The following is a 14312-nucleotide window of genomic DNA, read 5'->3' on the forward strand; positions in this document are numbered from 1 at the left end:
ATCAGCTAGCGCAAGACAGGGGTATTGGAGATCACAGGAAGAGGCCTTCGTCCAACAGTGGACATAAATATAGGCTGATGCTGATGATGATGATGATGTAGCACCGTGCCACATACGCATTCTTGATGATTGCCCAGGAATGAGGATATACCCAGTGGCACGACCCAATGGTCCAGGAATGGGTTGGCCAAATATGTGGGATTTAGGGAAATCAATGAAGCACTTCAATATCCTGCGACATTCTCTTAAGGTTTTAGTGTATTTTAGAGAATACTCTAAGCCGGCATAACATGCACAAGTTTTGTGCTGTTGTTTATTGCTTCATTACGCAAAAAAGGCGCTCTTACTGGCACAACGTTCTGTGTCGAAATGCCATCAAATTCACACAGCAGAGCCCCAATCGTGCGCAGACACCGACATGCAGAGCGGCGTAACGTAGGCAGAGAAATGTTCGCTTGAAGAGTGCGTTGCTCGTCTATGTATGTAAATGTAGGCTCTCACGGTCTTTAGGTGGCATTACGTTTCGGCTGTGAGAAAGCCAAGATGGAAAATTAAAGGGTACCAGAAAAGCGGAGGAACCCATCTAACTGTGGATGTTTAACATTGAATCTGTATAGCGACACAACGTATTGCCACCGTCGAAACGAGTTATGTATGAGGCTGCAGTGCCTCTTTCGCGCTTCTCTAGAAACACAAGGCGCCATCGAGCGCTGCCGCGAAGCCAGTGGCTTTCGACATGCATGGCAAACGCTGATAGACGGAACCATGGCGCTTATTTCCGGACACGCTGCTCCATCCAGTGGCACTGCCGTGTGGCCTCCGAGCTCCTGAGAATGCTTGCCGCACACTCGGTGACAGAGCGGCACATACGCGCTGCATTTGTGACGCGGTGGGTCCATCCCTTGCGACGATTCAGCATCAAATAAAGGCTACTTGACGTCATTTTAGAGGGCACATTCTCAGTGACACACACCTTAGTTGGCGTTCATTGATGAGCGGCACACAATTATTGGCACATACCCATTGATCAAAGGCGTTCACTCAAGACCAGACTCATTTCCAGCACAGATTCCATGCCATTTCAAGGATGACACCAGTTTCGAGCTACTATTTTCCCTAGTGTGAGACGAAATACCTGGGCGTTCCAGTTACCTTTGTGCTTCAATGTATACAAGAGCGTTTTGTTCAAAAAGTAAGTGTACTAACAGTGCAGTCTTACGCCGAGTTTCATGGCGATTATCTCCAAACTGATGTCACTCTGGAATTTCTTTCCAAGTGGATGCACCTGGCGAACTCTTCGGCTACAATTCGTAAATTCATTAGTAAATATTTGTTAATTATTTCAATATTGTTGCACGGACGCGTAAGTGAGGAAAATGATGACTGGTGAACGTGCTTGCGGTCCCGGGTAGGAAAAAAGGAAGAGGACGACACAGGGTTCATCAACCAGCTGGCATAGGAAGCAAGCAAGCAAGCTGGCCGCTCTTGCGCTCCCCCTTCGCGACCTACAATAAGCGGCCCCCTTCACCCGTAAGGGTGACAGACGGTCGCGCGTAACAAAGTGGTGGAGGTGCTGGGTAAGCGCTCACAACAACGGAATCGTCACTGCTGCAGCTTCGTCGAAGCCGTCGACCTGCCGGCCTCCCGCCATCTGCCGTGACTGTGCTTCGACATGCCTGAAGCCGCTCCGAGGGCAGCGCCGAGCAGTCCGCTGCAGTACTACCGAGTTCCACCAATCTTCGGAGGAAAAACGGGAGAAGATGCCGACGAGTGGCTCGTCCATTACAAATGAGTGAGCAAGTCCAACGGGTGGGATTCAACCGCTCAGCTCACCAATGTGGTGTTCTCCCTGAACAACACCGCACTCGTGTGGTACGAGAACCACGAGGACGCGCTTACTAAGTGGGAACTTTTTGTTGAAGAGCTCAAGGCGTGTTTTGGGGACTCAGTCGCCAAAAAGAAGCCTGCTGAGCAGACACTGTCGCAACGGGCGCAGAACCCAGGTGAGACATACTCGTATATCGAGGAAGTCTTAAAGCCGTGCAAGGTGGTCAGCGCTCGCATGTCGGAAGAAGATAAAGTCGAACATTTGCTGAAAGGAGTGGCTCAGGACGTGTACAATTTTCTAATCGGTAAAGAATGCCTAAGTTCTGTGTCCGACGTCATTCGGCATTGCAGAACTTTTTAAACGCTCAAGATGCGTCGGATTACGCCAAAGTTTGGTCGGTTGGCAAACGTTACGACGGTTACCAGTGTGGACCTTGCCTCGACCTTCCTTCGACCATCCGACAGATTTTCCGCGAGGAACTTTCCCGCCTCGAAGAGATGTCGCGTTCAACAGGTGACCACCATGGCATGTACACGTCGCGTGAGGCTATGACTGCACCGCATGCGGCCCATTCGCAACCGATGGTTAGCGCAGCGGCCGTAGAGTACAGCGCAGCCCCACAGTCTCGGATGACAACACGCTCTCCGACTCCACGTTATGACCGACACGCACAGCGCACACCTTCTCGACCATCGATGTATCGTCATGACGCCTGCCATGAACCAACCCAATACACAAGAGAAAATGACAATATTCGCTTCATCGACGAACAACCAAGGTTTCGACCTCCCCCGGTGTGTTAACTCTTGCGGTGTTCCGGGTCATATATCGCGGCTTTCTAACCAGCGTATGACCGCCTGGTATGGCCAGCCCAGAGTTTTCACGGCCCTCCGAACGGCCCCATGGCGTCCCATGACCAGCACACGCATCGTCTGGCTACCAGTACTGGCCGCGCAGCTTCCGGAATCGCTCCCCACCATCTGACAGGAGTTTGACGCCCCCACCGCGTCCTGTTGCTTCCCGTTCTCCATCACCGCTACGTCGCACCACATCCCCTTCGTCACCGAAAAACTAGCCAGCACGGCCGATTGAGGTGAGGTCGCTGGAGATGTGCTACTGACAGAAATACCTCCTGTGTTGATGCTTAAAAACAAAGTGCGCGTTTTTGTGGATAATGTGCCTGTGATGGCTCTGGAGGACACAGGCGCAAGAATTTCGGTTATGAGTGTCTCTTTAAAGACGTGTTAGGGCGAAAGGCCATGTTCAAATGGGACGATGCTTCAAAGTTCTGTGGAGTGAGTGGCGAGCCATTGCGACCTATTGGTGTGTGTAGTGTTGACGTGTTTTTGGGAGGCCATGTTATTACGACAGAGTTTGGGATTATTCCTCGGTCGACCCATGATGTTATTCTCGGCATGGACTTATTACGGGACTGTGGTGCCACTGTCGACTGCCGCACAGGGAAGGTATTCATAATTGGTAGAATGCCGTCAGGACTCCTGGAGAATCCTGTACATCATGAAACTACACTGTGTGTTTGTGGCGATACGGTCGTACCTGCATCATCTACCGTTTGTGTTCCCGTTATCTGGTGCGGCGCCGATTTTGACAGCTTCGATGCTACCGTAGAACCGATGCACATGAACTGCATGACGAAGAATGTGTTCGTTCCACATTGTGTGGTGTCGATCAAAGGCGGACGCGCTGGCTTATGGACCGTAAACTGTTCTAAGGAGTCCGTTATACTACCAGACGGCTTGAAATGAGCCTTCGTCAGGGAACACGCGTCCTTATGAGTTTCTGAACTTGCACATCCTGATGGCCGCAGTTCGGAAACGGCCCTTTTGTCAATGGTAAATAAATCGCTCAGCACGAGTGAACGCCGAACGTTAGTGGGTGTGCTTTCGAAGCACGTTTCGGTATTCCAGTTTGCGCGGAACAACAAAGTACCTGCAATCCCCGCGTGTCGAACACGCCATACCATCAACACGGCTTCGGCAAATCCGGTTAGACAAAAGCCATATCGCGTTTCCCCACCAGAGCGCCAGATTATCAACGAACAAGTGCGCGAAATGATGAAAAAGGGAGACATACAAGATTCAGCGAGTCTGTGGGCAGCTCCAGTGATTCTTGTTAAAGAGAAAGAGGTATCTTGGAGATTTTGCGTCGCCCATCGTCGATCGAATGCTGTAACAAAAAAGGACGTGTACCCACTCTCATGTATTGATGACGCAATAGACTGCCTTCATTCCGCCTCTTACTTTCCCTCAGTAGACTTACGATCCGGTTACTGGCAAATTCCTATGCATCCTGAGGTCAAGGAAAAGACTGCCTTCGTAACCTCTGACGGGCTCTTTGAATTTAATGTGATGCCATTTGGACTGCGCAACGCTCCGGCAACTTTCGAGAGACGCAATTGATGCTTCGGCTTTCGGGTGAAACGGCGACTTTTTTCTGAAGGATTTTACTTGGAGAAATTCAGTTTTGTTCACTAACGCCTTGCGTTACGTGGAGGGCCTGCGCGGTCGCGGTGGTTCGTGATGATTTTCTCACCCACCGACGCCGGCGCCGGATTTTCTGCGACACGGGGCCCTTAACGCTATCGCGTTAAAGAACGTCAATGGGGCTACATGCAGCGCCACCCGACACACCTCCATGCAATGCCGCCTCATTCTAGTTCGTAGCGGTTTCGGTATTCGTTTCAATAGTACATACTCGTCGCATAATAGGTCTGCGAATTTGACTGATACATTTTATGAACCAACCTTATGCTATGCCTGGAACTTAGTAAATGAAGACGTGTGTGAGATCGCACTTGTTGGTAAAACATTTTTAATGTTTCCATTAACAGCGCATGAACACAGGAGGAGAAAGAAGAGAGAACAGAGCACTGAATGTGCGACAAATTGTGGGAAGGTGAGCGCTATATTCTCTCTTCTGTCCCGTCCGGTGTACTTGCGCTACAAAATGACATGCGACGTAACAAGGAACGCTTGATTTTTCAATAAAAAAAAAAAAAAAAAAAAAAAAAACGTCTGAACTCAAAATACTTGTCGCAAATAAAAGTATATGTCAGATTGCGTTTAGTTTCCCTTTAATACGATTAAAGCTTTCCTCTGTATGTGTCATCTGTACTATACTGCCATCTGCTACTACTGCCTACGTGCTACTACTGCATTACGGTTTCTCTGTTAATTATGCAGGATGCTTTATCCACTTTCTCTTCCCCGTCTGTTGTGCTCTTAAAATAGCATCTAGAAGTGCGTGAACGGGGTTAGTTGGTATGGCATGACTGTATGGTGCTGCAAAGGTGGTACACACCGGAGCTTTTACGCGAAGCTCCGCGTGTCTCGTTTCTTCGGGTTCCTGTGTGTGCAGCACGATGCAATCGTGCTACTAAGAATTACCAGCGTGGTTGCCTCCTCGTACACCTGTCTTTCTGAATTGCTGCAAAGTCCTTCGTTGTGCGCCTTCACGACCCTAATAAGGATCGCGTCGCAGAAATTTCTACCTGCAGGCTGGATTAGGCCCACGACGATTTGCAAGGACAGATCCCTTCAGTGTGTAGGCTGGGAGAAACTCGACCCGTGGCTGCCGTGCTGCTTTGACCACGAGCTTTCATCGGTTAGGATGTGCGTACACGCTCGGCTACCTCGACTGTCTGCGCACACCACCAAAGAGCGCAGAGGAAGGACGCAGCGTGGACTGAGCAGCGGGCTCTCGCGAAGCACGATCATCACACCGTGTGGGAGAAGCAGCGCACTGACAAAGCGGAGACACTCTACTGTCGCGTACTCTCCGCTTTGTCAGCGCGCTGCTTCTCCCACACGGTATGATGATTAGTCACCAACTTTCCACATTACTGAATCTCTAACGCGAGTTGCATTGGCCGGTTCGCTGGTCCGCATGTACAACCGTGAGCAAAAGTATACGGACCAGGGATTGCGCGAGAAAGCCCATTTTTTTCAGCTGCCTGCAATTGGGGACTGCAGTCCAAACTTGGCATTGCGAACATTCCAGTTAACTCGTAAATTTCAGTTTATGCGTGTTAATTACGAAGAAATTAAGTTTTTTCGGCGACCCTGTGGTCCGTATACTTTTGCTCACGGGTGTACATAGCGAACAACATGCACTAGTCATGCAACGACGTGTAGGGGAGCGTCCATTCCGCTTCCACGAGGCGCTCACTCAACGACCCGAAACGGCCACCCTGTCGAGAACGCTGCTCAGTGCAAGCCGACTCGCGACGATTTTGGTTGCTTTATTTTTCGAGATTTCTATCTCTAGGTACCTAGCGCTGGACAAGCCACTCTTTGAGGACGTTTTTCCGTTTTTAGGTATGAACCATGATGACTCCCATAACATTGGCTCTGTCAATAAACGGTAAGACAGAAAAACACCCACGAGTCTACAGCATTGGTTTTCGGTGTTTCCTGGGTAGCCAGTGGGAGACTCACGCCGTTATCGCCAGCATTCCATATATGCATGTATATTCGGGGCGCGACCATACTCGTCAGCCGCCTGTTTTGTTGCTTTTGCCCGGTACGACAAGGAGAGACTCACCTGCCCTGGCATAAACTGGTCGCCTCCGAACGCGGACACGCACGGTTTGATGCCGCCTGTTCCAAAAGCGATGACCGCTAGGCCAATCATGGGAATCCAGCTGAAAAATAGCCCCGTCGCAAACACATTTGAACACACATTAGAAAACAATGCTACTTACGAGTCTCCCAATATCTCTTACGCGGAGATACCATCCACTTTGGGAAATTTATGCGCTGCTGTTTCCTTAAGAAAACACTGCAAACGCCCTAATCTCCAAATAACCTAGTCAGATCGGAAACAATGCGGACATAATCACTATACAGCACAGTCGGGTTTAAACTCGCCCACAAGTGGTTTTCCAGGGGACAAAACCTGCTTCCAGAGCCGAATATTTCATTGACCAATATCTTAGACAAATTATTTGTAGTAATCCATTTTACTTTGCCACTGTTTCAAAAATTTCAGTTGAGACAAATTATTACGTGCTTAACAAAACACCTTGCTTTTTATAGCTCAGGCTATAAAATATACCTACTAGTATTTCCAATTAATTCAGTACTTTTAGCAAATCATTCCACAGGAAGACACCTTTAAATTTTCATATACCTACAGCGAAAAAAAAGAACACTTTAATACCTCTTTTGCGCTGCAATGAACCAAGTTCATGTATATTTAAGAGGGTGCAACATAGCAGAGGTCGGGACACACCATTCCGTCGTAGCAAAAGATGTCGCAGTTTCGCCCGAAAGGCGAATCATTGAGTTCGATAGCAAATTATTAAACAGCTATACGTAGTCAGGTTAGTAGATTTATTACCTGTATAAAGTGCTGTAAACATTCGCATACTAACGAAACAACACGCACGGTGTAACGCGCGCACAGGCAAACATGAATTTCACACGATTACCGCCGACACTCCTGTCAGAACGCTCGCGTGATCAAGAGGGGCAGCGGCGGTGAGTGAATTCCTTTTCGTGCTGACTCTGGCTTCAATGCGAACAAGGCGCGCGAGAACACAGCGCACACATCACCTATGTCGGGCCGGCTAGTCTTCGAACTCACCGAAGATAACCTGCAAGATAGGACGCGTGCGGCCGCTCTTAGTCGCGCCATGCGCCGCGGCGGCTGACGCGGAGATCGTATCGACCAGGCCTGGCACCAGCAGGTCGCGAGACGCCTGCCCAGGCCTTTCGCTGCTCGTGGACGAACACACACCTAATATTGGCTCCGACCGCAACCTCACCCAGCTCAGTATCAATGGCAGAAGCTACAATGCCCACGTCGGGTCGGCCCACATCCCCAACTGGGATCACTTTCGGAAAGGCCGTACGTCCCGCGGGAGGAATCCGGGTGCCTCCTATGACAAGCAGACAAAAGAAAGTATGCAAGGCCTAAAGACCCACACCGAGATCATCGCCTCAACGTACGTATAACACCCCCCACGTGGACCCGGCACTCCTGCACCTATGCTCGGAGGCCCGCCACAGCCTCACTAGAAGGTGGAAGAGGCAAAGACCTAATCGAAAGCTATGCAAAAAGATAGACGAAATACGCAAACACGCAGCGGACTATGCCGCGTCCATATGCAAGGAGCATTGGCTCAAATTATGCGACGGGATCCAGGGAACCCTATCCACTAGGAAGACCTGGCTCCTCCTGCGCCACTTAATTGACCCGCTGACCAGTAACGGTTAGTCCAACAGCAACATATTTCGCATCCTCAACGCCCATCAAGGATCCACAGGCCAGCTCCTTCACGAACTTGGAAACAAGTGCCTCCAAACTGAACGGAACTTCCACCGCCTGTTACGGTTGACGTACGACAGCCCGTTTAAAAGGATTAACGGAGGAGGTCTCCCCATCGTGCTTGGTTGTCGCAGGCGGGACGATCCTTTTGTGCGCAGGTGCGGGGAGGAGATTAAGCCCGCCTTCTACGAAACGTTCTTCTGGAGCATCTGGAACGCAGTAGTCTGATCCCTTTGTGTACAGGTGCGGGGACTGGGACGCCCGAGTTGCTGATCCTTTTGTGTGCATGTGCATGGGAGGCGAATAGGCCCGCCTTCCACGAATAACGTCTTCAGGAGCCTCGAGTTGCCGCCAGCGGAGGCAAGCCCGGGAAACGTCGCCTAGGGGAGCTGTCCGCCTTCCGCGAATGACGTTCTTCGGGAACTTCGGGTTGCCACCAGCGGGGACAAGCCAGGGAAACGTCACCTAGGCGAGAGGGAGATGCTGCCGCACCCCCCCCCCCCCCAACTGGACTTGCCTGTCACGTGACTGGAGCGAAACCCCGCCTCATTGTTAGAGGGCCCATTTAAGCGGCCCCGCCATGTATTTTCATTCATTCATTCTCTTCTTTGCAATCCTTCAACATGAAATAAACCGTGCAAGTTTCGCACTTAAAATCGTCTCGCCCTGCCTGGTCGCCATGATCTACCGGACGCCTACAGCCTGCCGGCAGCGCTACGCTACCTAGAAGAGATGCCGGTCGAGGTTGTAGTAGCAGGCGCCCCAACAACTGGCGGATCGCGGTAGGATGGAACCGGACATCAAAGCGTCTCCCAACACGCCGTACACAGGACAAACGAATACCGTGCTCGACAGGCCGATACAACTATACGAACTCCATGCAGCCATTGATGAAAGCAGGCGAAGCAGTGCCTCCGGGCCCGACCATGTTATTTACAAATACTTGGTAATATAGACGCTCCTAGACCACTTTAATGACTTTTGAACATCAAGCGAGCTGCCGCAACAATGAAAAATAGACGAAATACGCTTTATCCCCAAACCGGGCAAGTCCCCGCACATTCACAACCTGCGAACGGAATCCCTCACATCGTGCATAGGAAAGGTCAAGACAAGGGTAGGGAGTAAAAACAGCCCGAGGACAGGACCAAAGCAAAGACGACGTACACAGCAGACAGGTCCTGTCCTTGAACCAACTAGCCCCACACTACATGGAAATTAAACGCCTCTAACAACTGGACGAAAGCCAGCAAATGCCGGTCACCATGTTTGGCTTTAGACGACATCTATAGACCCAGGACGCGCTAATTCAATCGCACGCCACGGGCCATTCTCGCGCTTCGCCTGAAGGTGGCATTTGACAATGTGGCACACGAGGCGATCCTTCGCAATCTCAGCAACACAGGATGCGGGAAGCACAATTACCCCGTTGATTATCTATTTCACCGCACAGTCATACTCAAGATCGGGGATATAGCCTTTGACCCCATCAGACCCCTAGGTTCGATCCTCTTCCCACTTTAACATTGCGCTCTTGGGTCTCCCAGGGCGGCTGCAGAATATACCCAACCTACGCCCTGCACGCAGATGATACGACCCTCTGGACACGGTAAACCTATATAGCGCACACGGTTAACGTATATGCAAAAGAGAGCGGACTAGTCTGCTCGCCACAAAAGAAGTCAGAGTATTTTGTGGTCTGGCGGCGCCCCAACAAAAAGGATGAGGCTAGCATACAGGTCACCCTAAAGGGACAGGTTGTAAAACCCTGCAAAACCCTCAGAATCCTGGAACGCCTCTTGCAATTTGATGCAAAATGCAATCACGTCCTCCGACGCCTCTCCAGGACGACGGAGCAGGTCTTACACATGTTCCGAAGACTAGCAAACAGACACCGAGGCATGAAAAAGAACGACACCATCCGTTTCGTTGAGGCCTTCATCGTCTCTAGGGTGATGTATGCAGTGCCGTACGTGGTATTGACGACAACCGACAAGGACAAACTAAATACCCTCATTCGAAAAGACACAAAGCAAGCCCTTGGTCTCCTTATGAGAACGTCCGCAGATAGACCTCTCCATACGGGTCTCCATAACACGGTTGAAAAACTAATAGAAGGCCACCTCACCAGTCAGAAATAGCGCCTGGCCATAGAGTAACATACGAATTACAAGAGTGGCCACTCCAGCCTAAAAGCGGCCGAGCTACGCAGCTTCATGCCGCCCGCTAGAGGGCAATACAACGCTCCCTGTCTCCAAGGGAACGCGCGTACTAGTTATCTACTATAGTAACTTTTCTAGTGCACTATACGTCTACTTGTCTATGTGGCTGCAGACGTAGACGTTATCAGCGGGATCAGCCTGCCGTGAGCGGTGGATGATAAGACTAGTATATAGAATAAAGCATAACACATCGCTACAAAACATCGGTCATGGTGTGATCAGGCAAGGCGACGCTACAAAAGATGTGCGATAACGTCTGCGTGGTCTTTGCTGGGTTCGTCTGTCTACTTGGCTGTTGCTTGGTAAGAAGGCCTTCATTACGTTCTTTTTTCTCTTTATTACTTTGCAAATTGCTTATGTATTTGTCACTTCAGCCGTAAGTTGACATTTGTAGCATTGTGCTGTTCGGCGCAGAGAGTTTTTTGTGTTCTTCACTTCGTGCATGATGTTCGTGTATTGCTTCACATTATGTAAGAAACACCAATTTGGAATGCTGCGCAGCACGTTTGCGAGAAAATCGTTTCTTCGCGCGAGAAAGTGAGTCGTCACACGCCGGTATACGTAGTCTGAACTCAATGCACGTGTGTGCAATTGTGTGAAAGAATGCAGTTATGCTTGGGATCGTTATTCGTGGCGTGCGCAGATTGCTTGAAGCCTTTGTTACGAGCGCAATTAGAGAGAACTTGCGAATTGAGAAGAACGTTGGTAAGCTCTGGCTACGACGTATTCTGAATAAACACTCCTGCCTCAGTAGAGCATGCATGGCACCGAATATTGCTTTTTTTTTAGCTGCGACAACTGCACGTAACGGTTTTCGCGAAAGGGCGATGTGAAGTGCATAGGTGAAATTTGTGCGAAGGCGGGGGAGAAGACATAACCAATACATTTTTTTTCTTTCAGGTCATTCCGTCCGGCGTCAAGTACTACGGGAATTACTGCTGTGTTGCTTGGTTCAGCATAACAATGGCAGGAGAGGGAGAGAGCGGGGTTGGCTGACAACTGCAGTGAGCAGCCTTCATGTTCTGGCGCTGAGCCGTGCTCCCTCAAGGGCTGCAGAAGATAGCGCTAACCTTCCCTTTTCCAAACGAACCACTTAGTAGCCTTCATTTCTTGTTTGCTATGCACCCCGAAACTACTACTTAATAAGAAAGGTTAGGCTTCAAAGGAAGAGCGTTGTTTTCCTCTTTAATGCTAATGATGTCTTCTGCAGTTTTACTGTTCTGTGGGGTTTTTCATAATATCGCCTGTTTATTCCTTTTGTGAAATTTATTCTCAACATATAGCCCCTGTATTGGCATGTCTTGCACTTTGCAGTGCAACGATCTTTCTGTGCTTGCGTTCATCGAACGTTGCGAAAGAAAGTGTGGATGTGCTTACTAAGAATATGACTTGAAAATAAAATGTTTCGTCTCTTCCAACACTTGTCATGGTTATTTAAAACGTCTGCATAAACACACAGTGGCATCGTGTGCCTGCTGCTCTGGCGGTACAGCTTACACGAAGCTACTCGATGCATGCAAGCAACGCGTTAAAGAAATCGAAATATAGCCTCCGGGACGAGCACTCGCACGGAAGTGATCTTGGAGGCCGTGTAATCTTTCTAATCACCAGAAAATAACCTTCGAGATTAGTTTTACCGTGGCCGCAATCTCTGAGTCTGTGTAGATTCTACACACCCGCTAGGTGCACTGGGAACCAAAATCGGCTAGGGTGCCTCGATGCCAGCGCCGCCGTTCAGGGTGGTGCCATCCTTTGACCGCACCCGCGCCGCCGCTTTCTCGCTGCGACGCCATCTTGAATCACAGCAACCGGTTGCGATTGCTTGGTGCCGGTGCTTAGTTCGAGACACAGTGCGCGCGGATGCTTCGCTGACGCTTCTACTTGCTGGACAGTGTTCAGCCGCATGAATGACAAGCTTGTCAAGTGCATCGAGTCGACATGACGGGCTGTTGTGTTCCCAAGTGCACCGGATCGACGCGTAAAGGGCTTCGTTGTTTACGCTTCCCCCGGGACCCAGAGCGAAGGAAGAGATGGGAAGCCCAAGTAAAGCGGTATCACTGGAAGGCAACGGATAGCTCCTACATTTGCGAGGTAAGTGTCAAGAAAGTTTAGACTATCGCACCGTGTTTTTCATAAATAAGAAAGTATTCTCTGATCCTCGCTCACGTACCTACGTTCGCTCACGAACTAAGCACTGCACCGATGCTGAGTAGCCTATGGTTTGCGAGCGCGCGTCGCATAGGCTTTTGCCATTTTGATCGGCGCAGTCTATGCGAGTAGTACCCTTATTTTAAGAACTGACGAAAATGCTTCGCCGGGAAATAGCCTTACATTAGCTACAAATCGTCATGTAAACCACCTATTTTACTTTTTCACGGGAAGCACACATCGTGTGTCTCTTGTTTCTTTCTTTTTTTTTTCCTCAGTTTCTTTTTTCGCTACTGGTTATTTGGGACGAAAGAACGCAGTGCTTCTTCTGGGGAGAGCGGCTGTTGTGTACGTGGCAAGCGAAGCATTGTGATTTTCTCTATTCTCAGCAGATATCTTGCGGATCTCAGGTTGTTACGTTATATAGCTGATTTTTTAGACGAATACATTTGTAGCGTGGTGCTCGTAAGCCGATGGTCATTCGTGCTCATTCCCGATCGTAGTGGGTACAGTGACGGTCTTTAAATGCCTGTACACGGTATGCCCAGGTGTAGTAGAGTTAAGGGGCATCATGGGACCAAAATGTTTCGGCGCTTTCTGGCATATGTGGTGTCTGTTGTAGCCTGTACATTTGTTCGAAACGTGTGAAGCGAGGTAATACAGCATTACTTCTGCGAAAATTTGTTTTTAAGCACTGTAATGGGTTCTCTAGCTGTATTTAGAAGGCAACTGTTATATCAATAATCACTTTTGTTGTTTTACTTGTACTTAGAAACACTTTGAAGAGGGCCAGTACGAGGGAAATTGACAGGATGGGCGCCGTCTGTTAAAGTCAACAGCCTTACATCATCATGGACTATATTTTCGAAGTGAAAAACATTGCTAATCTGTATTTGACTGTCTTAGTTTCATTTACGGTTTTTGTACGCGATATGTATGCAGTGTTGTTTACTTTTTCAATGTAGTTATCAGTGTTGTAATGGTTATTTATAAAATGTTCTGTACTCGCCATCGATGTGTTTGGCTGATGCGACGTATTCGACGGTAGCTGATGTATTCTGGCTGGATATCTTGATTAATATTACCCGCGGTTGCGTTTTCTTGTTTGCATTCTTGTTTTCGATTTATATTGTGTGTAATAAGGTTGATGTACTCACTTGAACCCCCCCCCCATGTAATGAATAAATAAAAAAAAAAAAAACTCTCACTATCCTGAATTGTGTGTCGAGCCTACCTTGCGAATTTTTTTTATCTCGTCTTTCAACATAACCTTCAGGCGCCACACAGTACATATAATTTTTCATGTACATATCTCTTTCATGATTGATTGTACTAGACATTATAAGTAAATGTATTTTGTGCATCGTTTGGTTTCTTGTGTGTACTACGCAAGATTGACACAGACAAGTTACGTTAGATGTTTCTCTACAGCACTAACTAAACCTCATTTTCACATCGCAGTTATTTTTACACCAGCTTAATCCTGTCAGCACACAGTTTTGTGGGCAAAAAAAGCAAAATTGCGCGTAGATATTGTCAAATAATTGCAACGAACGCGAAGAGCACGCGCAACGCAAGGGAAACTAATCGCCGTGCGCGAGTGGCTGGCTACGGTAAAGGAGGCGTGGCGCGTAAACCAAAATACAACAGCGAAAAAGAAAAACTTCCACACACAGGGGGTCGCAAACCTTATATACCAAGCATCGAAGCGCAAAAAAATATAGTGCGTATTTCAAACATACACACGGCATGTTAAATGTAAATTGAATTAGGCAACTTGGGGCATGTTCCCGGCGCCATACATTTACGCCTTGGACCTTCGA

General features: G+C 48.9%; 1 protein-coding gene across 3 annotated transcripts in view; it reads right to left on the bottom strand.

The window, feature by feature from the left end:
• The window catches only part of LOC119456152 (solute carrier family 15 member 2-like), a 322715-nt gene that overhangs the window by 255953 nt on the left and 52450 nt on the right, over nucleotides 1-14312 (bottom strand). For all 3 annotated transcript variants that reach the window (XM_049664629.1, XM_049664623.1, XM_037717785.2), the window contains exon 5: nucleotides 6392-6491. In XM_049664629.1, coding sequence (XP_049520586.1) covers nucleotides 6392-6491 — 100 coding nt within the window. The remainder of the gene's footprint in view (nucleotides 1-6391; nucleotides 6492-14312) is intronic.

Source organism: Dermacentor silvarum, chromosome 1, assembly GCF_013339745.2.
Source record: "Dermacentor silvarum isolate Dsil-2018 chromosome 1, BIME_Dsil_1.4, whole genome shotgun sequence".
In the NCBI taxonomy this organism is placed as follows: domain Eukaryota; kingdom Metazoa; phylum Arthropoda; class Arachnida; order Ixodida; family Ixodidae; genus Dermacentor; species Dermacentor silvarum.